Source organism: Siphateles boraxobius, unplaced genomic scaffold (assembly GCF_051911475.1).
Source record: "Siphateles boraxobius isolate OS27281-9 unplaced genomic scaffold, OSU_SipBor_1 215, whole genome shotgun sequence".
Taxonomy (NCBI): Eukaryota; Metazoa; Chordata; class Actinopteri; order Cypriniformes; family Leuciscidae; genus Siphateles; species Siphateles boraxobius.
The window spans coordinates 788143-815632 of NW_027508828.1; the positions used below are offsets into that span (position 1 = coordinate 788143).

Sequence of the window (27490 nt, forward strand, 5' to 3'; positions counted from 1 at the left end):
TGACGATATTTTCTTCTAGAAACAAAGTTTGTTGCATTATTTTCCTGTTATCTCTGTAAAGCTGCTTTGAAACACTCTGTGCTGTAAAAAGTGCTGTAGAAATAAAATAAATAAATTGTCCATACAATAGAAGTCAATGGGGTCCAATGTTGTTTTGTGTTCCACAGAAGAAAGAGTCATACAGGTTTGGAAAAACATGAGGGAGAGTAAATTATGATCATTTTTATTCCTTTCAGTGCAGTTTCCTTTGACTTCAATGAGTTGAACATCCAAACAGTGTTTAGCTTTTGCATAATGATTCATATGTGGCATGTATCACTATATCTGCTTCACAGCTTCTGACTTTCATTTAGCTAAAGCTATATAAGCGCTGTGGTTTCCGTCTCGAGTTTAAACTTTAGATCAGAACTCTGCGTGTGACGAGATACTGAACTAAAGTCTCGTCTGTGAGACCACAGAGATGTGTGCGGTTTAAACAGAAATCAAGCGCAGATCCAGACGCTGCAAACAAGAGCTTTAACGAGATGAAACATATAAACACAATAGCAACAAATAATAATAATACATTTTATTTGTATCACACATTATATTTAAGCAAAATCCCAAAGTGCTACAATTTAAAAACAACCAACCAAAAGTTAAAAATTAACCAAAAACAAACAAACACAACAGCATGTTCAGATTCACAAAATGCAAATAATCTGAATCAGAAGATCATTTATAACAGAGTATAATAATCATAATCACAGGTCGAATGCTACACGAAAACATAATGCATAATCAGACACAAATCTAACACGCATTACATTACATTCTGCAACACCGTATCGGAAGCATTTAGGATTTTCCATAATCTTCGGAAGATTGTTTGGATATTCCAAAGAAAGACAAAAGAAAGATAATTTTGCTTCAAACTCTATTATAAATAATTTAATTTAATGCTTCATGATGAGTAACAAGTTCAACTATGAGAGTGTTTTAAAAACGTACAGTAGTGCCAAAAGTGACGTGCGGAGGAGATGTTTGTTGTAATGACTCCATTAAACCTTCAAAATAAATATCTGGTATATTTTAAATATGAGGGAGAACAAACACTAAACTTGGTATTTATCTGACATAATTAATCGGGGACGAAAATGCAAACTTACAGCTACAGGTTTGATTTTACTATGCACAACAAATGCATAAAGCTGACAGAAAAAAACAAACACTGAGTTATTAATATTTGGTTGATTCTCTTGTTTTTGCATGTGTTTCATAATTTGCATGTTTCATTTTATTATGTTTCATACACAATATTACAAAATCTGGGTCACACTTTAGTTTAGGGTCAAATTCACAACACTATTAACTAATTATATTAATTATGACTCTTACCTCAATAATTACTGCTTTAATAACTCATAATTACTGCTTTTTAGTCAGTACGGTTGTTTAGTTTAGGGATTGTAGGATTCAGGGATGTAGAATATGATCGCGCAGTAATATGTGCTTTATATGTACTAATAAACAGCCAATATCCCAATCCTAGTAATACACATGATAATAAGCAACTAGTTCATTACGAGAATTGAACCCTTAAATAAAGTGTAACCATAATCTTTAACACATTTATAATAATATTTCAACAAATGTCAATTTTCGCACATCACTTTTGGCCACTATTGTATACATTTTTTTAAATTAGCTTTAGAAAAAAAAACTAAAGAGTGTTTTGAGTAATATATTCTAGCAATTCTATATTCTGATTATTATTTACTCCATCTTTATTACAGATGCAGTTCTAATGCAAGAATTATGCAAGTAGGTCATGAAGCGCAGATGAGGGGAAGTCAAGCTGGAAACCTCATCTGTGGGCAGCACTTCCTGTGTGTGTGTGTGTGTGTGCGTGTGTGTGTGTGTGCGTGTGTGTGCGCGTGCACGTGCGTGTGTGTGTTCTCAGGTCTTCAGATCCCGCAGGACAGCGCAGATTCTCTCCGGAGCGTCCCGTAACTCGTTCTTCCACGTCTGAGGAACGGCTGAGCCGATATACGCCGCCCGCGCGCCGAGAAGAGCTCCTAACGCTGCGCCGCGGTTACAGTTCTCTCCTGCGGGCACACACAGAGTTACACACACACACACACACACACACACACACTAGCAGTTCAGAGACGGAGAAACGCACCTCCACAGTTGGTGTTGGTCAGGATTCCCTCCGTCACGTCATCATGAAAGCAGTACGCCAGATAGAAGAGGCTTGTCAGAGCTCCTGTGACACACACACACACACACACACACACACACAATCAGAGGAGTGTCATGGGAAGTTCTGTATTATGCTGCCAGACAAGTCATTTGTTGAGGTGACTGTAAAGAAAGACACACGCCTGCACACACATATACATCCAGACACACACATAGACTAACACGTAATGCGCATGTGTGCCGTCAGCGTTTCACTGATTCACGTTTTTGCACCTTGAATCCTGTTTCAAGCTTTATGTTCTCGAGCACCAAACACTGTTGTGTACATGAGAAACAGTCTATATTTACCATGATCTAACTCAGCCAGAGCTGTGAGTCTGTAGACACGTTCAGGAAACTGATGAAGACGCATCTTTTCCAGCAGCACGTGATCCAGTAATACTAACACTTTCTCTTCTATTCTATTTTTTATTATTTAATTTTTTACATATACTGCGTTAGATTAAACTGAGAGGTCATAGCACTTGCGTATTGTTGTCGGACTGTTAGTTTCACTGCTTCTATTGTTCTCATTTGTAAGTCACTTTGGATAAAAGAGATAAAAGCGTCTGCTAAATTAATAAATGTATATTGTTAAAGCGCTGTAAATGAAGGCGACTCGACTTTGGCTCAGGGTTTTCCTCACCTTGTGTGTAGCAGGCGAGACCGAGAGACTCCACAGCGCTCTGATGGACCTTCAGACGGTCAGCTGATGATGCTGGAAACCTACACACACACACACACACACACACACACACACACACACACACACACACACACACACACACACACACACACACACACACACACACACACACACACACACACACACACTCATCAGAGCCAATCACAAACATCCAAGAGCATCTTAAAGCAACACTATGTGGTTTTTGCGGTTTTTGCTCTCGGGTCCCCCTACAGTTGGGAAACAGTACTGTCTTCTACTACTGTCGTAAAATCTGTCATGGTTACACCATTTACAACAGTACATTTGTTGGCAAGCCAATACCGTCTTGAGTTCTCGTGGGCAGACTGCCAGCGTTGCGTGTGAAATGTCTTCATCACAGGTACATTGGCATATATTTCAGCATGTCAAATGAATATAATTTCATGGGTTTTATTTTTTTCAAAAGTCAAAAGATCGCGTAGCTCACATTTACAAGCCAGCGTCATTATAGTAGCCTATTGTCTACTGTATTACATAACGGATATGCTAATTCAATTCAATGTTTGTGTGGTAGGTAACAGCCATATTTCGTCAATATTATAATATCAAGCTACCATAGATGAATCTGCAAATTTGAAAATCGATTTGCATTATAGCCAAAGGCAAGACACTTTCACCAGAAAAATTAATAAACAAACATGATTATTAGCCTGCAGACACTAGGATAGTTATCCTGAAAGATTATTTATTATAACCATCGTAAACTAGCATGTTAGTGTTTAACGTTACTAGCTAGCAGATTGATAATTCGCTACTCTACTAGCATTACTTGATTCATGAAGATAAATGGAGGACCAGATAGATGCCGTAACATGGCCAGGCGTCTTCAAACTGTCTTGCTCTCCCTCCAATATTGATCCTCGATCGGCCTTTTAATTTGTCACTCCCTTTATCTACTTTTAGTCTCCTCTGACAAAGCCTTTGCCTTCTTCCTTTTAGTTGTTGCTTCGGCCATGACAACAACATAAGACGGGTATCAAACGCTAGTTGGGCTCTAACGTCAGAATCTGAGGAAGTGGGGGAAGTGACGTATGCCGTAAAGCAGTCGAATTTTGTAGTTCTTTTTGTGCTCGGGTTCCTACCCGAAACCCGAAGTTACATAGTGCCAGTAAAAGCGATACAGACACTGTCAGGCTACGGCAGACGTGTCATTCAACCTATTGTAAGTCGATGTACCATCACAAGGGTCTTGGAAATATATTATGAAAGATGAAAAACTACATAGTGTTACTTTAAAGGGATAGTTCACCCAAAAATGAAAATTAGCCCATGATTTAATCATGATTTTCTTCTTTCAGACGAACACAATCAGAGTTATATTAAAAAATGTCCTGGCTCTTTCAAGCTTTATAATAGCAGTGAATGGTTGTTTCTGTTTTGAAGTCCATAAAACTTCATCTATCCATCATAAAAGTGCATCTATCCATCATAAAAGTGCATTTATCCATCATAAAAGTGCCTCTATCCATCATAAAAGTGCCTCTATCCATCATAAAAGTGCATCTATCCATCATAAAAGTGCATCTATCCATCATAAAAGTGCATCTATCCATCATAAAAGTGCATCTGTCCATCATAAAAGTGCATCTATCCATCATAAAAGTGCCTCTATCCATCATAAAAGTGCATCTATCCATCATAAAAGTGCCTCTATCCATCATAAAAGTGCATCTATCCATCATAAAAGTGCATCTATCCATCATAAAAGTGCATCTGTCCATCATAAAAGTGCATCTATCCATCATAAAAGTGCATCTGTCCATCATAAAAGTGCGTCTATCCATCATAAAAGTGCGTCTATCCATCATAAAAGTGCATCTATCCATCATAAAAGTGCATCTATCCATCATAAAAGTGCGTCTATCCATCATAAAAGTGCATCTATCCATCATAAAAGTGCATCTATCCATCATAAAAGTGCCTCTATCCATCATAAAAGTGCATCTGTCCATCATAAAAGTGCATCTGTCCATCATAAAAGTGCATCTATCCATCATAAAAGTGCATCTATCCATCATAAAAGTGCACCTGTCCATCATAAAATGGTAAATGGTAAATGGACTGCATTTATATAGCGCTTTCACAGACCGAATGGCCACCAAAGCGCTTTACATAGTTGCCTCACATTCACCCATTCATACACACATTCATACACCGACGGCGGTGTCAGCCATGCAAGGCGCCACCCAGCTCGTCGGGAGCAGCTCGGGTTAGGTGTCTTGCTCATGGACACCTCGACACTTGGTCAGGTGGAACCGGGGATTGAACCACCAACCTTTCGGTTTGTAGATAACCTACATGAACCACTGAGCCACTGCCGCCGATAAAAGTGCATCTGTCCATCATAAAAGTGCATTTGTCCATCATAAAAGTGCCTCTATCCATCATAAAAGTGCATCTATCCGTCATAAAAGTGCATCTATCCATCATAAAAATGCATCTATCCATCATAAAAGTGCGTCTATCCATCATAAAAGTGCCTCTATCCATCATAAAAGTGCATCTATCCATCATAAAAGTGCATCTATCCATCATAAAAGTGCATCTGTCCATCATAAAAGTGCATCTATTCATCATAAAAGTGCATCTGTCCATCATAAAAATGCATCTATCCATCATAAAAGTGCGTCTATCCATCATAAAAGTGCCTCTATCCATCATAAAAGTGCATCTGTCCATCATAAAAATGCATCTATCCATCATAAAAGTGCGTCTATCCATCATAAAAGTGCCTCTATCCATCATAAAAGTGCATCTGTCCATCATAAAAGTGCATCTATCCATCATAAAAGTGCATCTGTCCATCATAAAAGTGCATCTGTCCATCATAAAAGTGCATCTATCCATCATAAAAGTGCATCTGTCCATCATAAAAGTGCATCTGTACATCATAAAAGTGCATCTGTCCATCATAAAAGTGCATCTATCCATCATAAAAGTGCATCTATCCATCATAAAAGTGCATCTGTACATCATAAAAGTGCATCTATCCATCATAAAAGTGCATATATCCATCATAAAAGTGCATCTGTCCATCATAAAAGTGCATTTATCCATCATAAAAGTGCATCTATCCATCATAAAAGTGCATATATCCATCATAAAAGTGCATCTATCCATCATAAAAGTGGATTTATCCATCATAAAAGTGCATCTATCCATCATAAAAGTGGATTTATCCATCATAAAAGTGCATCTCTCCATCATAAAAGTGCATCTATCCATCATAAAAGTGCATCTATCCATCATAAAAGTGCATCTATCCATCATAAAAGTGCATCTGTCCATCATAAAAGTGCATTTGTCCATCATAAAAGTGCATCTGTCCATCATAAAAGTGCATTTATCCATCATAAAAGTGCATCTATCCATCATAAAAGTGCATCTAACCATCATAAAAGTGCATCTGTCCATCATAAAAGTGCATCTGTCCATCATAAAAGTGCATCTATCCATCATAAAAGTGCCTCTATCCATCATAAAAGTGCATCTATCCATCATAAAAGTGCACCTGTCCATCATAAAAGTGCCTCTATCCATCATAAAAGTGCATCTATCCATCATAAAAGTGCACCTGTCCATCATAAAAGTGCACCTGTCCATCATAAAAGTGCATCTATCCATCATAAAAGTGCATCTGTCCATCATAAAAGTGCATCTGTCCATCATAAAAGTGCATCTATCCATCATAAAAGTGCCTCTATCCATCATAAAAGTGCATCTATCCATCATAAAAGTGCATCTAACCATCATAAAAGTGCATCTGTCCATCATAAAAGTGCATCTGTCCATCATAAAAGTGCATCTATCCATCATAAAAGTGCATCTATCCATCATAAAAGTGCATCTATCCATCATAAAAGTGCACCTGTCCATCATAAAAGTGCCTCTATCCATCATAAAAGTGCATCTATCCATCATAAAAGTGCATCTATCCATCATAAAAGTGCATCTATCCATCATAAAAGTGCGTCTATCCATCATAAAAGTGCATCTATCCATCATAAAAGTGCCTCTATCCATCATAAAAGTGCATCTATCCATCATAAAAGTGCATCTATCCATCATAAAAGTGCATTTGTCCATCATAAAAGTGCATCTGTCCATCATAAAACTGCATCTATCCATCATAAAAGTGCATCTATCCATCATAAAAGTGCATCTGTCCATCATAAAAGTGCATCTGTCCATCATAAAAGTGCATCTATCCATCATAAAAGTGCATCTATCCATCATAAAAGTGCATATATCCATCATAAAAGTGCATCTGTCCATCATAAAAGTGCATCTATCCATCATAAAAGTGCATATATCCATCATAAAAGTGCATCTATCCATCATAAAAGTGCATCTATCATCATAAAAGTGCATCATATCCATCATAAAAGTGCATCTGTCCATCATAAAAGTGCATCTATCCATCATAAAAGTGCATATATCCATCATAAAAGTGCATCTGTCCATCATAAAAGTGCATCTGTCCATCATAAAAGTGCATCTACAGGCACCGGCGGGTTAATAAAGGCCTTCTGAAGCGATGCGTTCGTGTAAGAAAAATATCCATATTTAAAACTTTATAAAGTAAAATAACTAGCTTCTAGCATGAGTTAGGGTTAAATCATGGGCTAATCTTCATTTTCGGGTGAACTATCAATATAACATTGCCTGTTTTCCTGACCTCTCGGCCCGCTGTATGAAGCGCTGACTCGCGTCCCAGGCGTCGAGCGCGGGTGATTTGAGCGCGGCCGCGGCCGTCCGCCGCAGACAGGCTCCATTCAGCGTAGCGTGAAGCGCGCGAGCGTACAGAGACACCAGCGGCTCCAACTGCGCGTGAGGATGAGTGAGCTTCACAAACTCCACCGCCGCACAGACCTGCACACACACACACACACACACACACCTTCATTTCTACAGCGCTTTACAGCACAGAGTGTTTCAAAGAAGCTTTACAGAGATAACAGGAAAATAATGGAACAAAGTTTGTTTCCAGAAGAAAATAGCAACACAGCCCAGTTTAAGTAAGTTCAGTGATGGTTCATTTTTGTTGTAAAAAGTTATTAATTTAGTTCATTATATATATATATATAGCCGCTGTGGAGAAAAAAGTGAAGGCATCGTCCAGCTCAGTTCAGTTCTCATATAATGGTGTCAATGCAGGAGATCAATAATATTGTTGAATATTAAATGAAATGTCCCAACTAAGCAGCCAAAAGCCAAAGGCGACAGAGGAACCAAAACTCCATCACTGGCACAATGGAGAGAAAGAAAAAAAGAAGGAAAAAACGTGTCACGTGACTCACTGCTTGCTCCTCATTGGCTGTGGCAGACATTAGCACGAAGGGAATGGCGGTGGGAAGGCAGCCGATGGCGTTCAGCTGGCCGTCGCTGCGGGACGAGTTCAACATCCGCCTCGAGCGCCGCTCCGCGAACTCCAGAACCTGCCGAACGCACGGGTCACATGATGCTGATGCCAACAGTGTTGTGGGTGCATTACAAGTAACTTGACTTATGTAATCAGATTACTTTTCCCAAGTAACTAGTAAAGTAACGCATTACTTTTCAATTTACAACAAAATATCTGAGTTACTTATTCAAATAAGTAACGAAAGTTAATTTGTTTTCCCATTTATTGATTGACAGCTCTCCTGTCCTCATGTTGACACAAATCAAAGTGCAGAGGCGATGTGTGTGTGTGTGTGTGTGTGTGTGTGTGTGTGTGTGTGTGTGTGTGTGTGTGTGTGTGTGTGTGTGTGATAAATCTCTTTATTACATTTTTTTTGACCAATGCACTTACTTCTGACGTTCGATGATTCAGTTAAACCATAAGCAAAAATTACTATATATTCTTTTTGTTTTTATTGAAGTAAGTGTTAAACTTTCTTCTCCTGCATATTCTTCTGTTCTCCAGAACAGCAGCTGAAAGGTTTGTTTGAGCGGCGCCCTCTACTGTACAGGAGTGAATCTGCGTTTCCATCAGCCTGAGGCTTATTCAGTTCACTTTAGGTGTGAAAGGGACTTTACATTTTCTCAAAAATAAAACTTTTTTGTTATAAAAAAACAAGCCCAGCCCAGGTGTAAAAAAAGTAACGCAAAAGTAACATAACATTACTTTTCTAAAAAAGTAACTAAGTAACGTAATTAGTTACTTTTTAAGGGAGTAGCGCAATATTGTAATGCATTACTTTTCACAGTAACTTGCCCAACAGTGGGGCGAGCGACAGGCGTGTTCTGATGCGCTCACCTCTCTGGGGGACGTGGGTCGCAGCTCCTGCCAGTCGCAGAAGAAGCTCCTGTGGAAGGACTCCGCGTACGTGTCGTCGTGAGAGCCGGGACTCGTCAGGAACTCCACGTAATCCGACAGAACGGCGGCTCGAGCTCCTGCATCGGCAGCGCTGGTGAACGAGCCGGCGGACAGAACACAGGCGGCTCTCAGAGCACACAGAACGTTCAGGGTGTTCTGACCCGCGTGGAGACCTGACGGAGAGAATCACACCGTTAATGAGGGAGTTCTAGGTTACGAGTTTCAGGTATGGTTAAGTTTAGGATTTAGCGTTAGGATTAGGATTACAGGGGTGAGAGTTTGGTGCTGCGTGATCGGGACTAAACGCTTCTCTTTGACCGGACGACTGGAGTGGCTGAATTTCAGTTTATAATGTGAAAAGTTAACATAATAATTATGTGGATTCAGATATACAGTAGAGATATTTCATGTGTTCTAGCTCTAGTACACCTGGTGCAACTAATGAAGCCCTTGATTAGTGAGAAACACCTGTTTTTTGCAGATTTGTGCTGAGGGATTATATTCTGGGTTTAACCATCAGATTGTAACCATCTGAAAATTTTGACAATAAACTCAATTTGCAATGGGGGTTGTATCATTTTGATTACAACTATATATATTTATTTTTTCACGTATAACTTTTCCCCGGACTCCAGTTTGAAAGCCCCTGGATTGGTTGATGAATTGGACCACAAGTGAAGACTGGCAAGTGTCACTCATACTAGTTACCTTGATGGTAGTGCACGGATCCACGCGGATCCATCCAGAACTTCAGCTTGTCATGCAGAATCACGTTCCCCACCACAGGATCTCCAGACGAGCCGTTAGCGCGGCCGCTGCCAGCTGCACACACACACACACACACACACACACGGTTACACACACACGCTACAGGTGCGTCAGTGCACAGGTGACCGGTAACGGGAGTGTTACACACCGGTGTTGGACAGGCGGAGGATGCTGGACGGGTGTGTGTTGCGCGGCGCGTTGAAGCCCGTGATCCAGCCGCTGAAGTGTGTTCTGATGTCTGCGGTGTTGTAGAACCAGTGGACCGGCATCGACATCGCATCAGCGGCACACAATCCCCACAGCGCCTCAGTGACGGCCTGACGCACCTGAGCCATGCGCACCTGACACACACACACACACACACACAGACACACAACCATCCATCACTCAGTACTGTACACTTCTCTATTTGCCACGTTTATGAATATTATTTGATTACAATTTTGTGGGGGGAAATAATATAATATATAAATAATATATAACTAATATACATATATATATATATATACACACACACACTCTCTCCATTGCAAATGTTTTTTTTATGATTTAAAACCCTGAGTTTAAGTAACATGAATGTTCATCTCTACACAGACACACACTGAACATGATAAATATGAATGAAATGATCTTACTGTAAATAATGAGATCCGCTCTGCAGTGAACTGAACACACACACACAGTCTTTCTGTAGAAATGTGTAGAATTGCATAACCGCACAATCATTGTTACAAAACCTCACCGGAAGTACACCGCATGATACATAACATACACAACTACGTCACGTGATGTCATGTAAATGTGCATATTATACTTGTTAACATAGATCTGTTTACAGTGTCAATACAGTACAATAAACTATCAGCAACTAAATTCCCATATCATCTCAAACACAGACATACATAGACGAACACTGAATCACTGATGGATGGATAACTCATTTAACGCGTTATAGTTTTACACAAACCACACTGTACCAGCAATATTATCCAATAATAGTGTAATTAGTACGACTGTTTCGAAAAGATAAAGGGAAATAGTAATTTAGCGATATCGTTGATTGATTGATTTTGACTCTTACTGGAGCCAAAACATTGGGGAAGACCGATTCGTTTAGCGTATCGGTTCGTTCGGACAACGTGTTTCTTCTATGACGGATTCAACAAAAGATGTGTGTCATCATCATCATTCAAACAAAAGAATCACAGAAAAATATTCGTTCAATATAACTGTCCGGTGAGGTAGAGTCTGCATCAAATGTCGTGTTGTTGAAGCTTCTCTCTGTGATTCACCAGTGATTCGGTTGAAAGAACAAATCAAATCACATGTGGATGATTCTTCAGTGATGGCGCGTTCGTTCATTCACTTTAATGAAGTCGTTTAAGTAAGAAATCTGACATTTTCTTTCAGTTTGCACAAGCTTTTTTTAGCATTTCCGTGATGTTTATTGTCTTTGGCACATGATGTTTGGTCACTATTCAGCGTCTTCGTGAGATAACGTTAATAGAATAGAGTTGTTGACATGGACTAATTCTTTTCAGATCTATTAATGAATGTTTGTTTGTGTCTCGATGTGTTATCAGCTCATCTGAGGCTCAGAGATAATGATGGAGTGTGAAATCGGTAAGAGAACAAAAAAACACTCAAGAACGGTTTGACAACGTTCACATTCATTTATGAAAACGTTATTTCTGACTGTTCACAGAACGTCCAGTTTTTAAATGTTCTGTAAACGCACACACACACACGCACGCTGTTTTATTGGTAATGTGAACGTTAAGGGAATATTCCATTGAATCATTCTACAAACATTATGAGAATGTTACTTTTGAATGTTCTCTGTTCTGAAACTAAAAACGTCAGACGAACATCCAACTAAAATGTTTCAGAAAAACGTTCCATGACCGATGTATAAATATAGTAAACGTTCTGTTAAATGTTACTAACCCTAACATTGAGAGAACGTTCCCTGTTGGCTGGGTTTTGATGATTATCACTGATCAGTCCTCATAATATCTGATAATGGTTATTGATCAGAAGATGATCGTGTTTCAGAGCAAGCGAAGACCTTCTGGGAGGAAGCGGATGTTGAGGAAGTGTTTGATGATCTGATCGAGCTTCTTTCACATTTACGAGACGCGATTAGACACAACACCGCAACAGACAGAGGTACACACTCACACACACTCCCAAACTCTCTCGCTCACTCACTCTCATAAACTCACTCACTTACTCACAAACACACTCAAAAACTCTCTCACTCACACACAAACACACACTCACTCACTTACTCATGAACACTCAAAAACTCTCTCACTCACACACTCTCTCTCTCTCTCTCACTCACACACACTCACTTACTCACAAACACACTCAAAAACTCTCTCTCTCATACACTCACAAACTCTCACACATACTCACACACACACTCACTCACAAACACACTCAAAAACTCTCTCGCTCACTCACTCTCATAAACTCACTCACTTACTCACAAACACACTCAAAAACTCTCTCTCTCACACACTCACAAACACTCACTCACAAACTCTCTCTCTCACACAGTGTCTCACAGTGGATTCGAACCTGGGTCTCTCACCAAAGGCATGTGTCTTATCCACTGCGCCATCACCACCCGCCATCACCACCACCAAAAACTCTCACATATACACACGCTCACTCACAAACACACTCAAAAACTCTCTCTCTCATACATAAACACACACACACACACACACACACACACACACACACACACAAACACACTCACAAACTCTCACACGTACACACACTCACTCACAAACACACTCAAAAAATCTCTCTCATACATAAACACACACAAACACACTCACAAACTCTCTCTCACACACACACACACACACACACACACACACTTACTCACAAACACGTTAGGGGGTCTAGTATCTTGTTTGGGACACGAGGGGGTGGACGTCTGGCAGGATCTGATCAGTGTCTTGTTTTTCCAGGCAAAACGAATGAAAAAAGAGAGAGGATGCAACGAAAAAGAGTTTAAAGAATTGATTAGGGTGTTATAAAGTTCCTTAGAGCTTTCCACCATGTGCAAGGGATGGAGGCAGCCTCGGGTCGGAATTGCCCGCCGGCCCGATTGGAGCGCATGGCAGCCCACATCTCGTCGGGGGTCCAGCCAGCGTTCCCAGCCATAAATACGGAATGGCTGATCTTTGGGAATGCGAAGAACTGGCTCAACACAGAGGTGGACATCCTGAAGGACCACTATTGTGAGGTCCTTCAGGGTGCCAGGAAGGCCCTGGCAAATTGCTCCAAAACGAGATGGAGGGACGTTTCAGGCGGCGGTGAAATGGGGCCGCAAAAACATGAAACGCATCAGGGAGGGGACAATCCGGCGGGCGGCGGCAGCGGTCACAAAATGAATAGCCCAGGGCTCTCAGGAAGGGGAAGGAAGTGGCCATCCTCCATGGACCCGAGTGGTGCGCCTCCGCTCCGGACCACCCTCTTCATCTGGAGGAAAGGTCCGGGTGCAGGATCATGGAACGGGAGGGGCTTTGGTGGTGATAGAGTAGGCCCCATCAGTTCGCGAGGGTCGCCGGAAAGTGCCGGTCCAGTCTGGCGGGGGACCATCGACCACTCGGACAGAAGATCTGGCTCCCCTTGGAGTCCGGGTTCGAATTTGGATTTGGGCATAGTCCAGATTGGGTCCTGGAGGAAATGATGGAGGTGGAGGAGCAGGCGGCCCCGATTAAGGACCCCAGACCATTCCTGATCCCGAGGAGACCCCAATAGCCGGATCCTATGGAGTCAGAAGACCATTTGGCTTGGTTTCTGGAGGAGGAGTTGGATCAGGCTAGCCCGGGGAGGAAGGTTCAGCCAGGAGCGGGAGAGGCCCAGGAGACGAACCTTCTCAGAAAACACGACAGTCGCGGGGATAAGTTCCAGTTTTGGGGCCTAACCCCGGAGAGGCCGATTTTGTTTCTGGGGGATTCCAACTTGGGCCGGTTGCCAAGGGTGGGCAACATCAAGATCGAGGTGGATTTTTATCCAGGGGCAAACTTGGACCAGGCATACCACATTATCAAACATAAGATCCCAGTGTTCCGTGAGGCACCGCACGTGGTTTTACCGTTTGGAATGTACAACAGGGAGCAGGCCAACCTACCAAACCTTTCCTAATGCGGTGATCCACATCCTAATGATTAATTGGGACCAAGCTCTGCCAAGCAAGGTGGTCGAGAACATCCAGACCATGAATGGGATCATTGAGAAAACGGGCCGCGGCATCCCGTTACTTCCCTGGGAGAAATTCAAGGTCAGGCAGGATAAAATCCATTGGACCCCCGCAACGGCGGCAAACATGTTCCAACATTGGTTGGTTCAGTTAAACTTGTAGCCGGGCCTCCCAACAAGGTCCCCGAGCAAATAATGGTAATAAAAAATCGGTGATCAATTTGTCTCTGTGTTTTCAGTTCACGCCGGCACAAGTTTGTTTGTTAGATAGGGGTCTGTCTTTTATCCTTCTCATTTGATCAGAGCAGTAGATAAGGGTCTCTCTCCAAACTCTCTCTCTCTCCTACACACACATACATGCATACACACACACACATACATACACTCACACACATACATACACTCATACACTCACTCACTTACAAACACACTCACAAACTTTCTCTCACACGCACACACACACACACACACACTCACAAACTCTCTCACACACACACAAACACACACTCACTTACTCACAATCTCTCACACAGACAAACATGCACTCACTTACAAACTCTCTCTCTCTCTCTCTCTCACACACACACACACACACTCACTCACTCACAAACACACACACTCACAAACTCTCTCTCTCACACACACACACTCACTCACAAACACTTACTCACAAACACTAACTCACTCACTCACAAACACACTCACAAACACACTCACTAACACACAAACACACACTTACTCACAAACACACACTCACAAACACACTCACTAACACACACACACACACACACACACTTACTCACAAACACACACACTCACAAACACACTCACAAACTCTCTCACACACACACACACTCACAAACAGACTCACAAACTCACTCACAAACACACTCACTAACATACACACACACACACACTTACTCACAAACAAACAAACTCAAACTCTCTCTCACTCACACACAAACACACTCACAAACTCACACACAAACACACACACACTCACAAACACACTCACAAACTCTCACACACACACACACAAACACACACACACACTCTCACTCACTCAAAACACACTCACTCACTCTCACACACACACGCATACATACACACACTCACTTACAAACACACTCACAAACTCTCACTTTCTCTCACACACACGCTCACACACACGCTCACACATACACACGCTCACACAAACACACGCTCACACATACACACACACACACATACACACGCTCACACATACACACGCACACACACACTCACTCACTCACTTAAAAACACACTCACAAATTTTTACTCTCACACACACACACACACACTCACTTAAAAACACAAACTCTTGCACACACACGCACAAACACACACGAGCACACACGCTCACACACACGCGCTCACTCACTTACTCACAAACTCTCTCACACACACACACGCTCACACAGACTCTCACACACACTCTTGTATTGTAATGTTTCAGAGTACGTTCAGGGCATGAAGATAATTCTAGAGTCGAAGCTGATCGTACTCCGGAACGAAGCCATTGAAGAGGTTCTGATTGATGAAGGTTTGTCCCGATCCTGATCAGTCCTGATGATCAATACTGCGTCTCATATCCCACATGACCTGAGTGTGTGTCACGAGAGTGTGTGTGTCTCTGCTGTGTTTCAGATATCCTGGCGGTGACCGTGTCAGAGTCTCAGTGTTCTCCGGAGAGCTCGAGGAACGAGACTGAGGACGCTCTGCTGAAGGACGGCTCGCGGTTCGTCATCATCATCATCATCATCATCATCATCACTACTGTGAGATTTATTCAGTGTTGGGGAAACTCATTAGATGTAACTTGAGTTATGTAATCAGATTACTTTTTCAAGTAACTAGTGAAGTAACGCATTACTTTTTCAATTTACAACAAAATATCTAAGTTACTTTTTCACATTTATTGACTGACAGCCCTCCTGTCCTCATGTTGAGAGAAATAAAGTGAGGAGGTGGTGTGTGTGTGTGTGCGTGCGTGTGTGCGTGCGTGTGTGTGTGTGCGTGCGTGCGTGTGTGTGTGTGTGTAAACATCATGGTTATTTTAGTTCTAAAATAAATGTGAGCATGCATTGACTCGTCTCACTTGCATGAAAACATTCAGTATTCCTCAAAATGTATAAAAACAGTAAAATGTAAACTCAGAATTTTATGTAAAATTTTTATAATTAACTAATTACACAAATATACTTTATGTATTTAATCTAACTTCATTAACCAATGTCTTTGCTGCTGACATTCAATAATCTAATTCAACCATACTAATAAACAAATTACTTTAGATTAGATTTAGAAACGAGAGTTTAGAACTTTCTTCTCCTGTTTCCTATTGTTCTTTTATCCGGAACAGCTGAAAGGTTTTGTTTGAGCGGCACACTCTACTGTACTCTACCTCTACCGTACTCTACCTCTACCGTACTCTACTGTACTCTACCTCTACTGTACTCTACCTCTACCGTACTCTACCTCTACCGTACTCTACCTCTACCGTACTCTACTGTACTCTACCTCTACCGTACTCTACTGTACTCTACCTCTACTGTACTCTACCTCTACCGTACTCTACCTCTACCGTACTCTACTGTACTCTACCTCTACTGTACTCTACTGTACTCTACCTCTACCGTACTCTACCTCTACCGTACTCTACTGTACTCTACCTCTACTGTACTCTAACTCTACTGTACTCTACCGTACTCTACCTCTACTGTACTCTACCTCTACTGTACTCTACTGTACTCAACCTCTACTGTACTCTACTGTACTCTACTGTACTCTACCTCTACTGTACTCTACTGTACTCAACCTCTACCGTACTCTACTGTACTCTACTGTACTCTACTGTACTCAACCTCTACTGTACTCTACCTCTACCGTACTCTACCTCTACTGTACTCTACCTCTACTGTACTCTACTGTACTCAACCTCTACTGTACTCTACCGTACTCTACCTCTACTGTACTCTACCTTACTCTACCTCTACTGTACTCTACCTTACTCTACCTCTACTGTACTCTACTGTACTCAACCTCTACCGTACTCTACCTCTACCGTACTCTACCTCTACTGTACTCTACTGTACTCAACCTCTACTGTACTCTACTGTACTCAACCTCTACTGTACTCTACCGTACTCTACCTCTACTGTACTCTACCTTACTCTACCTCTACTGTACTCTACCTTACTCTACCTCTACTGTACTCTACTGTACTCAACCTCTACCGTACTCTACCTCTACCGTACTCTACCTCTACTGTACTCTACTGTACTCAACCTCTACTGTACTCTACTGTACTCAACCTCTACTCTACTCTACCGTACTACCTCTACTGTACTCTACTGTACTCAACCTCTACTGTACTCTACCGTACTCTACCTCTACTGTACTCTACCTTACTCTACCTCTACTGTACTCTACCTTACTCTACCTCTACTGTACTCTACTGTACTCAACCTCTACCGTACTCTACCTCTACCGTACTCTACCTCTACTGTACTCTACTGTACTCAACCTCTACTGTACTCTACTGTACTCAACCTCTACTGTACTCTACCGTACTCTACCTCTACTGTACTCTACCTCTACCGTACTCTACTGTACTCTACCTCTACTGTACTCTACTGTACTCTACCTCTACTGTACTCTACCTCTACTGTACTCTACCTCTACTGTACTCTACCTCTACTGTACTCTACCTCTACCGTACTCTACTGTACTCTACCTCTACCGTACTCTACTGTACTCTACCTCTATTGTACTCTACTGTACTCTACCTCTACTGTACTCTACCGCACTCTACCTCTACTGTACTCTACCTCTACTATACTCTACCTCCTCTGTACTCTACCGCACTCTACCTCTACTGTACTCTACCGCACTCTACCTCTACTGTACTCTACCTCTACTATACTCTACCTCTACTGTACTCTACCGCACTCTACCTCTACTGTACTCTACCGCACTCTACCTCTACTGTACTCTACCTCTACTATACTCTACCTCTACTGTACTCTACCTCTACTGTACTCTACCGTACTCTACCTCTACTGTACTATACCTCTACTGTACTCTACTGTACTCTACCTCTACTCTACTGTACTCTACCTCTACTGTACTCTACCGTACTCTACCTCTACTGTACTCTACCGTACTCTACCTCTACTGTACTCTACTGTACTCTACTGTACTCTACCTCTACTGTACTCTACCGTACTCTAGCTCTACCGTACTCTACCTCTACTGTACTCTACCGTACTCTACCTCTACTGTACTCTACCTCTACTGTACTCTACCGTACTCTACCTCTACTGTACTCTACCTCTACTGTACTCTACCTCTACTGTACTCTACCGTACTCTACCTCTACTGTACTCTACCTCTACTGTACTCTACTGTACTCAACCTATACTGTACTATACCATACTCTACCTCTACTGTACTCTACCTCTACTGTACTCTACCGTACTCTACCTCTACTGTACTCAACCGCTACTGTACTCTACCATACTCTACCTCTACTGTACTCTACCTCTACTCTACCTCTACTGTACTCTACCTCTACCGTACTCTACCTCTACTGTACTCTACTGTATTCTACATCTACTGTACTCTACCTCTACTCTACCTCTACTGTACTCTACCTCTACCGTACTCTACTGTACTCTACCTCTACTGTACTCTACCTCTACCGTACTCTACCATACTCTACCTCTACTGTACTCTACCTCTACTGTACTCTACCTCTACCGTACTCTACTGTACTCTACCTCTACTGTACTCTACTATACTCTACCTCTACTGTACTCTACTGTATTCTACATCTACTGTACGCTACATTTACTGTACTCTACATCTACTGTACACTACCTCTACTGTACTCTACATCTACATCTACTGTACACTGCTGTACTCTACCTCTACTCTACACTATCTCTACTGTACTCTACATCTACTGTACACTGCTTAACTCTACCTCTACACTTTCTCTACATCTACTGTACAGGAGTAAATATACATTATCTTCAGCCTGAGGCTTATTATTTAACTTTTGGTGTGAAAGGGCCTTAACATTTGCCAAAAATATAACTTTTTTTGTTGTTATTGAAAAACAAACAAGCAAGACCAGCCCAGGTGAGAAAATGTAACGCAAATGTTATGTACCGCATTACTTTTCATAAAAAGTAACTAAGTTACGCAATTAGTTACTTTTTTGGTAGTAGCGCAATATTGTAACGCATTACTTTTAAAAGTAACTTTCCCCAACACTGGATTTATCCTCTCAGGCTCTTTTCTATGAATAGAATACTAGATTGTATGTAAGCTTGTTTCCCACACTGCATAAACAATGAGTGTGAGTCTCATTTTCTCATGGATGATCTCGCGCTCTCACTCAGACTCTCCAGAGACGTGGAGTCGGGCTCGGACTACAGTCAGATGTCCTCCGCAAGCAGGATCGGTCTGGATCTCCCGCAGCTTCTGTCTCCTTTGAGCTTGTGTTCTGAAGAGTCTCCGGTCCCGCTCGTGTACCAGCCTCACGACTGCAGCCCGGTGTGTGTGCCGGCGCTTCCCGCTGACGCCGACCGGTTCCTGGGACACAACCCGCTGCGGGTGCCCATGCTGTGCCAGTTCCAGCGCCACTGCGCGTGGGTCCGGGCAGAGCAGGACACGTGTGAGGACGCAGATGTGCTTTATAAGGCCCCGTGTGGGCGGAGCCTGCGCTCGATTGACGAAGTTCTTAAGTTCCTGCATGAGTCCGACACTCTGGGTGTGTTGCAGCCAAGCAACTTCAGCTTTAATGCGCTGATCGTTCCTGAACATCAGGCGCGAACTCCCGCCTCTCCGGCGCTCCTGTTCGAGCGGGACATCAGCCGCGGGATCGAGCCGGTTCCCGTGCCTCTGTTTAACGGGGTGGACGGGACGCGGGTGAAAGAGTTTCGCTACCGTAAGGAACGCTGGCCTCACGGATGCTTCCTCAGTGCGGAGCCGTTCTTCTCAGCGTGCTGCGACTGCACTGACGACTGCACAGACGTTCAAACCTGCGCTTGTGTTCGGCTGACGGCCAGAGGAGGCGCTCAAGCTTACACACACCAGAGACTGAGCCAGCCTGTGCGGGCAGGGTGAGTCCGGGGGGTTGGGTTGGGTTAAGTTTTGTTTTGTTGGGTTGGGTTGGGTTAACAGATGAGTTTGGTTGAGCCGGAGGAGACGCTCATGCTAGCACACACCAGAGACTGAGCCAGCTTGTGCGGGCAGGGTGAGTATGGGGGTGGGTTTGGGTTGAGTTGAGTTGAGTTTTGTTTTGTTGGGTTGAGTTGGGTTGGGTAAACAGATGAGTTTTGTTGAGTCGGAGGAGACGCTCATGCTTACACACACCAGAGACTGAGCCAGCCTGTGCGGGCAGGGTGAGGTGGAGGGACTGGGCTGAACTAGGTTGAGTTTTGTTTTGTTTTGTTGGGTTGAGTTGAGTTAGGTTAACAGATGAGTTTGGTTGAGTTAAGAGATGAGTTGGGTAAAGTTGAACTGAGTTGAGTCGTGTTAGGTTGGGTTGGGTTGAGTTCAGTAGAGTTGGGTTGAGCTGAGTTGTGTTTTGTGGGGTTGAGTTGGGTTGAGTTAAGAGATGAGTTGGGTGAAGCTGAACTGAGTTTAGTCATGTTAGGTTGGGTGAAGTTGGGTTGAGTTTGGTTCTGTTTGTTGGGTTGAGTTGAGTTGTTATGTTGGGTTAAGTTGGGTTGAGTTAAGAGATGAGCCGTTGGGTTGAGCCGGAGGCCTCGCTCATGCTTACAGACACCAGAGACTGAGCCAGCCTGTGCGGGCAGGGTGAGGCGGGATAGCCTGGGCTGAACTGGGTTGAGTTAAGAGATGAGTTGGGTGAAGTTGAACTAAGTTGAGTCGTGTTAGGTTGGGTTGGGTGAAGTTGGGTTGAGTTCAGTAGAGTTGGGTTGAGCTGAGTTGTGTTTTTTTTGGGTTGAGTTGGGTTTTGTTGGGTTAATTTGGGTTGGGTTGAGTTAAGAGATGAGTTGAGTTTAGCCAGAGGGGATGATCAAGCTTACAGACACCAGAGACTGAGCCAGCCTATGCAGGCAGGGTGAGGTGGATGGGCTGTGCTGGGCTGAACAGGGTGGGTTGAGTTGGGTTGGGTTAACAGATGAGTTGGGTTAAGTTGGGTTGAGTTGGGTGAAGTTAAACTGAGTTGTGTTAGGTTCGGTTGGGTAGGTTTGGGTTTAGATGGGTTGTGTTTTGTTGAGTTGTGTTGGGCTGGGTTGGTTTGGGTTTAGATGGGTTGTGTTTTGTTTAGTTGTGGTGAGTAGGGTTGGTTTGGGTTTAGATGGGTTGTGTTTTGTTGAGTTGTGTTGGGTTGTGTTTAGTGCCTGTGTTTAGTGTTGTGTTGTATGCCTGAGCCGTATGTGAGCGCTGGCTGTGATCTTCAGGTTGTTTGAGTGTGGCCCGTGGTGCGGCTGCCAGAAGAGCCGGTGCCAGAACCGTGTGGTGCAGAAGGGTCTGCGTGTACGACTGCAAGTGTTCAGGACACTGGGCCGGGGCTGGGCCGTACGCTGCCGGGACGACCTCGACCAGGGCACCTTCGTCTGCATCTATGCAGGTACACACACACGCACGCATGCAGCGCGCACACACACACACATGCACACACGCACAAGCACACACACACACGCACGCACACGCACGCACACACACACGCGCACGCGCGCGCACACACGCACACACACACACACACACACACACGCACACACACACACATGCACACACACGCGCGCGCACACGCACTCACACACACACACACGCGCGCACACACACGCACACACACACGCACGCACACACACACACGCGCGCACACACGCACACACACACACGCACCACTGTAATAACTAAAACTCTAACTATACTTTTTTTTGAAGTAATAAGTTGAAGTGCTAAAAATAAAAAATAAAAATAAAAATTAGTTTATTTATTTAAACAACTATAAACAATAAACAGACATTAAGACGACTAATAAAAATGACAGATATGCTCACCTAAAATTTTAACTAAAATCTAATTTATTTCAATAAAAACGTTTGTAGTACAGTAGTCAACATTTGAAGTGGATCAAAACCTTTCATCAAAGTTATACATGAATTTTGAACAATACGCGTTCTTGTCTCAAGATAACTTTGATTAACTCTTTTGATCCACTTCAAATGTTGACTACTGTATATCAGTGCTAATGGGCATCAGTTTGTTATTCTCTTTAGCGTGTGTGTTGATGTGGTGTGTGTTGTCCAGGTGTGGTTCTCCGATTGGAGTCCAGCACCGAGGAGCCACCGGATCTCAGCCGAGAGCCGCCCGTGTCTGATGATGAGGTGGAGGTGGTGGAGGAGTGGACTCTTCCCTCGGGCCCGAAGGAGACGCTGGACTGCTCTCCGCCACTCCATGTCCCGGTGATCCAGAGACCCGCCGATCAGATCCCGGTCAGTGTCGATCAGATCCCGGTCAGTGCCGATCAGATCCCGGTCAGTGCCTATCAGATCCCGGTCAGTGTCGATCAGATCCCGGTCAGTGCCTATCAGATCCCGGTCAGTGCCGATCAGATCCCGGTCAGTGCCGATCAGATCCCGGTCAGTGTCGATCCGATCCCGGTCAGTGTCGATCCGATCCCGGTCAGTGGCGATCAGATCCCGGTCAGTGCTTATCAGATCCCGGTCAGTGCTTATCAGATCCCGGTCAGTGCCTATCAGATCCCGGTCAGTGGCGATCAGATCCCGGTCAGTGGCGATCAGATCCCGGTCAGTGGCGATCAGATCCCGGTCAGTGCCGATCAGATCCCGGTCAGTGCCGATCAGATCCCGGTCAGTGCCGATCAGATCCCGGTCAGTGTCGATCAGATCCCGTTCAGTGTCGATCAGATCCCGTTCAGTGTCGATCAGATCCCGTTCAGTGTCGATCAGATCCCGTTCAGTGTCGATCAGATCCCGGTCAGTGTCGATCAGATCCCGGTCAGTGCCGATCAGATCCCGGTCAGTGTCGATCAGATCCCGGTCAGTGTCGATCAGATCCCGGTCAGTGTCGATCAGATCCCGTTCAGTGTCGATCAGATCCCGTTCAGTGTCGATCAGATCCCGGTCAGTGTCGATCAGATCCCGTTCAGTGCCGATCAGATCCCGTTCAGTGCCGATCAGATCCCGGTCAGTGTCGATCAGATCCCGGTCAGTGTCGATCAGATCCCGGTCAGTGTCGATCAGATCCCGGTCAGTGTCGATCAGATCCCGGTCAGTGCCGATCAGATCCCGTTCAGTGCCGATCAGATCCCGTTCAGTGTCGATCAGATCCCGGTCAGTGTCGATCAGATCCCGGTCAGTGTCGATCAGATCCCGGTCAGTGTCGATCAGATCCCGGTCAGTGTCGATCAGATCCCGGTCAGTGTCGATCAGATCCCGGTCAGTGTCGATCAGATCCCGGTCAGTGTCGATCAGATCCCGGTCAGTGTCGATCAGATCCCGGTCAGTGTCGATCAGATCCCGTTCAGTGTCGATCAGATCCCGGTCAGTGTCGATCAGATCCCGGTCAGTGTCGATCAGATCCCGGTCAGTGTCGATCAGATCCCGGTCAGTGTCGATCAGATCCCGGTCAGTGTCGATCAGATCCCGGTCAGTGCCGATCAGATCCCGGTCAGTGCCGATCAGATCCCGGTCAGTGCCGATCAGATCCCGTTCAGTGCCGATCAGATCCCGGTCAGTGCCGATCAGATCCCGGTCAGTGTCGATCAGATCCCGGTCAGTGTCGATCAGATCCCGGTCAGTGTCGATCAGATCCCGGTCAGTGTCGATCAGATCCCGGTCAGTGCCGATCAGATCCCGGTCAGTGCCGATCAGATCCCGGTCAGTGTCGATCAGATCCCGGTCAGTGTCGATCAGATCCCGGTCAGTGTCGATCAGATCCCGGTCAGTGCCGATCAGATCCCGGTCAGTGCCGATCAGATCACACGTGTTTAATTCAATTAACATTTATTTCTACAGCGCTTTTTACAATACAGATTGTTCAAATCCGATCAAAGTTGAGATCAAATCTGATCCAAGCAGCTTTACAGAGATAACAGGAAAATAATTCAACAAAGTTTGTTTCTAGAAGCAAATAGCGTCACAGTCCAGCTTAAGTAAGTTCAGTGATGGTTCATTTTTGTTGTAAAAAAAAAGTTATTAATTTAGTTCATTTAAATATATATATATATATATAGCCGCTCAGGAGTAAACCGTGATGTCATCGTCCAGCTCAGTTCAGTTCTCATATAATGTTGTCAATGCAGGAGTTCAATAATATTGTTGAATATTAAATTAAATGTTAAACTTAAAGCCAAAAGCCAATGGCAACAAAGGTGAAAAAAGGTGAAGATTTTAATCCATATTACAATATAGAGATCTGTTATCACAGGAAATTGTCTAAGTTATGTATTTCATGTCAAGTCAAGTCACCTTTATTTATATAGCGCTTTTTACAATACAGATTGTATCAAAGCAGCTTCACAGTGATAACATGAAAATAATATAACAGAGTTTGTTTCTAAAAGAAAATTGAGTCAACGTCCACCTTAAGTAAGGCAGATCAATAATATTATTGAATATTAATAATAGCCGGGAGCTGCTTCATAAATGTACATATACAAAATCACAGTTAGCGAAAAAGATATTAATTTAAAAAATGTAATAATTTAATGCTGAAACCAAGAGATCATTGAAGTAATGAATACTTGTTTGATGATAAATGATTATGACATTTAGAAAGATGTGGCATTGCTGCATGTTGATTCAGAGTTTGCGTCGGCTGAACTCTTCATAATAGGCTGGATCCAAGTTACTTATAAAAACTTATACATCACTGAACTGACATACGCTCTAGTTACCTCAGGATGGGCATCCCGAGGTAAAAAATGTGAAATGTATAACGGAGTATCAATGGCATAACATTGGAAATTAATTCCATGTTTTCTTATAATATTACCAATTGGCAGCATATATATTGAAAATAGCAGCGGGCCTAACACAGATCCTTGCGGCACTCCATAATTTACTAACATTAACTTAATTTTTCCTCATTTAAGTACACAAAAGGGTAACGGTCTGATAGATGCGATACACCACCTTAATGCTGGTCTTAATGTGTTTCTTCAATCCAATGACCCGCCATCAGTGTAAATGCTTCCCTGTTTCAGGAGCAGGAGCGGAGCGTGTCGTCGCTGGACGGCAGTGAGACAGGTACAGTACGAGCTCATCCAACACATGCACTGCAATCAGAGCGGCTTCGGGACGGTGTGTGTGTGTGTGTGTGTGTGCAGAGCCTGAGGTCTCGAGGAAGAAGCCCAGATTAACGCTCCCCGGATCGAACGGACACGCCGTCAGCGCTGAGATCACGTCACACAAGCATCAGGACAAAGCCTATTACCTGGACGCCTCTAAAGAAGGAAACGTGGCCCGATTCATCAACGTACGTCATCAGCTCGTCACTATGACAGAGAAGAACCGGTTCATTATGAGATGCAGAAATCCAAATTATGAGATGAAAAGTTGAAATTCACTTTGTAATAATTTTTATTTTGTCATAATATTGATTTTTATTACAATAATTTTGACATTTTATGAAAATTATTTATGTGATAACTTTTATTGTTTGTCGTCAATTTGACTTTATCATAATTTAATTTACTCAAAATTTAATTGTCATAGTTTCATAATTTCTAATTTTTGTCATGTTGACTTGTCATAATAAAGTCATAATTGCTTTTTATGTGATAATAATTTGTCATTATTTTGACTGTCACATTTTTGTTAATTTAAGTCATAATTTCGACTCATAATTTCTTAGTTTGTCATCATTTCAACTTTTTGTCATAATTGATTTTTGTCAATTCTGACTTTTTAGTAATAATTTAAATGTCATAATTTCAATTATATTGTTTTTTGCCATCATTTGGATTTTTTAGTCAGTTTAATTCAGTCATAATTTCTACGGTCATAGTTTTGACTTATAATTTTGACTTGTCATTATTATGATTTACAAATGCATGATTTCTTCTGTGGCTGAAATGGGCTTCCATACATAAGAACTAGTGCTAATTAAAGTATCAGTGATTGGCCGCATATTTAATCAGTCATATTTGAGTATGTTCTTGCTGACGCAGCTTGAGAAGTGATGAGTGTGTAATAATACGACAGGTGGAATGATTGACATTGAGTTGTTCCCCTGCAGCACAGCTGTGAGCCCAACCTCTTCATCCAGAACGTCTTCGTCGACACACACCACCCACAATTCCCTCTCATCGCCTTCTTCACTAACAGGTGACAACCATCAGTCATGCTTGAGATTATTACGTTCAGCATCAGTAGAGTCGTCATTTCTACAGCGCTTTATACAACAGAAAGCGTCTTCACAATGATAAACAGGAGAATAACTGAATCAATGATGCAAACTTCATCAAGTTCAGCGTAAGGACAGTAGACGCATGGAAAGAAACGTGACTGTGTTTGTTTTATTTCTCAGGTCAGTTAAAGCTGGAACTGAACTGACCTGGAACTACTCGTACACACCGGGCAGTCACCCGGATCATGAGGTGAGCTGTCGCTGTGGCAACACCAGCTGTCAATCACTCGTCATCTGACACTCTCATCAACTTCTGCATTTCCTGAATCAAACCGGATGTTGTTGTGCTTTGAGGTGTTTTTATGCAGCAGCCGGAGCTCAAATAAAGTTTAAAAGAGCAAAACTCGTCTTGTTTTCTCTTATTTTCACACATCTTGAACTACTGATTCAGCAGATGCTTGAATACAAATGAAGAACATCACAAGCAAATTACCAATACAGGTATAAACAATATCAGCAGACAAAACTGAAATAAGTAGACTAGTGTAGATCAGAGACGAGTTCAACAGAAGTTCAACACACACATGTTCTTTTGAAGGTTTCATAAGGTCAGTGAAATCAGACCTGCAAACCACAGACATGAAACAAAGATAGTTTTGATCTCATCTGAGACTGAGTTACAGCACTTTATACAGATTCAAAACAGCTTCTCAGTAACAAACAGAATCAATTGAGCATTTCAAATATTGAACTATTGTCTTGAATTGTCTATTGAATCTGAATTCGAGTCATAATTCAGATCTGTGTTGATTCAGTATGTCAATGTTGCAAATTTCAGCTATGAACAATTTCATTTCAGGTATAAAGCA

At 42.9% G+C, this 27490-nt stretch overlaps 2 protein-coding genes across 3 annotated transcripts; one reads left to right on the forward strand and one right to left on the reverse strand.

The window, feature by feature from the left end:
- Nucleotides 1-553: 553 nt before the first annotated feature.
- On the reverse strand, nucleotides 554-12077 carry LOC143746283 (uncharacterized). The gene is made up of 9 exons (XM_077238118.1): nucleotides 10655-12077; nucleotides 10168-10360; nucleotides 9960-10073; nucleotides 9192-9424; nucleotides 8251-8388; nucleotides 7629-7822; nucleotides 2870-2949; nucleotides 2165-2248; nucleotides 554-2087 (listed from the first exon to the last, which is right to left on the reverse strand). Exons 2-9 carry the CDS (start codon nucleotides 10352-10354, stop codon nucleotides 1939-1941), a joined length of 1179 nt encoding a protein of 392 aa, XP_077094233.1. The 5' UTR covers nucleotides 10355-10360; nucleotides 10655-12077; the 3' UTR covers nucleotides 554-1938.
- Nucleotides 11124-27024, forward strand: setdb2 (SET domain bifurcated histone lysine methyltransferase 2). Of its 2 annotated transcripts, none has more exons than XM_077238114.1 (12): nucleotides 11124-11403; nucleotides 11603-11642; nucleotides 12075-12188; nucleotides 15721-15807; nucleotides 15912-16002; nucleotides 19673-20395; nucleotides 21704-21873; nucleotides 22557-22741; nucleotides 25477-25519; nucleotides 25600-25748; nucleotides 26511-26599; nucleotides 26802-27024. In XM_077238114.1, the coding sequence occupies exons 2-12, from the start codon at nucleotides 11624-11626 to the stop codon at nucleotides 26917-26919; spliced, it is 1788 nt and encodes a 595-aa protein (XP_077094229.1). In that variant the 5' UTR covers nucleotides 11124-11403; nucleotides 11603-11623; the 3' UTR covers nucleotides 26920-27024. The 2 variants fall into 2 exon arrangements, with proteins under 2 accessions (XP_077094229.1, XP_077094228.1); XM_077238113.1 differs by having other exon boundaries at nucleotides 11153-11403; nucleotides 22557-22762.
- Nucleotides 27025-27490: the final 466 nt, after the last annotated feature.

What these genes read in the sequence shown, in the direction of transcription:
- LOC143746283 (XM_077238118.1), bottom strand. Translation starts at nt 10,354, where the DNA reads ATGGCTCAGGTGCGTCAGGCCGTCACTGAGGCGCTGTGGGGATTGTGT. An exon ending in ATCCGTGCACTACCATCAAG is followed by an intron (nt 9,425 to 9,959) that starts GTAACTAGTATG and finishes TCTCTCCGTCAG; the next exon opens with GTCTCCACGCGGGTCAGAAC. An exon ending in TCTCGCCTGCTACACACAAG is followed by an intron (nt 2,249 to 2,869) that starts GTGAGGAAAACC and finishes TGTGTGTCACAG; the next exon opens with GAGCTCTGACAAGCCTCTTC.
- setdb2 (XM_077238113.1), top strand. An exon ending in CTGCTGAAGGACGGCTCGCG is followed by an intron (nt 16,003 to 19,672) that starts GTTCGTCATCAT and finishes GCTCTCACTCAG; the next exon opens with ACTCTCCAGAGACGTGGAGT. An exon ending in ACGTGGCCCGATTCATCAAC is followed by an intron (nt 25,749 to 26,510) that starts GTACGTCATCAG and finishes GTTCCCCTGCAG; the next exon opens with CACAGCTGTGAGCCCAACCT.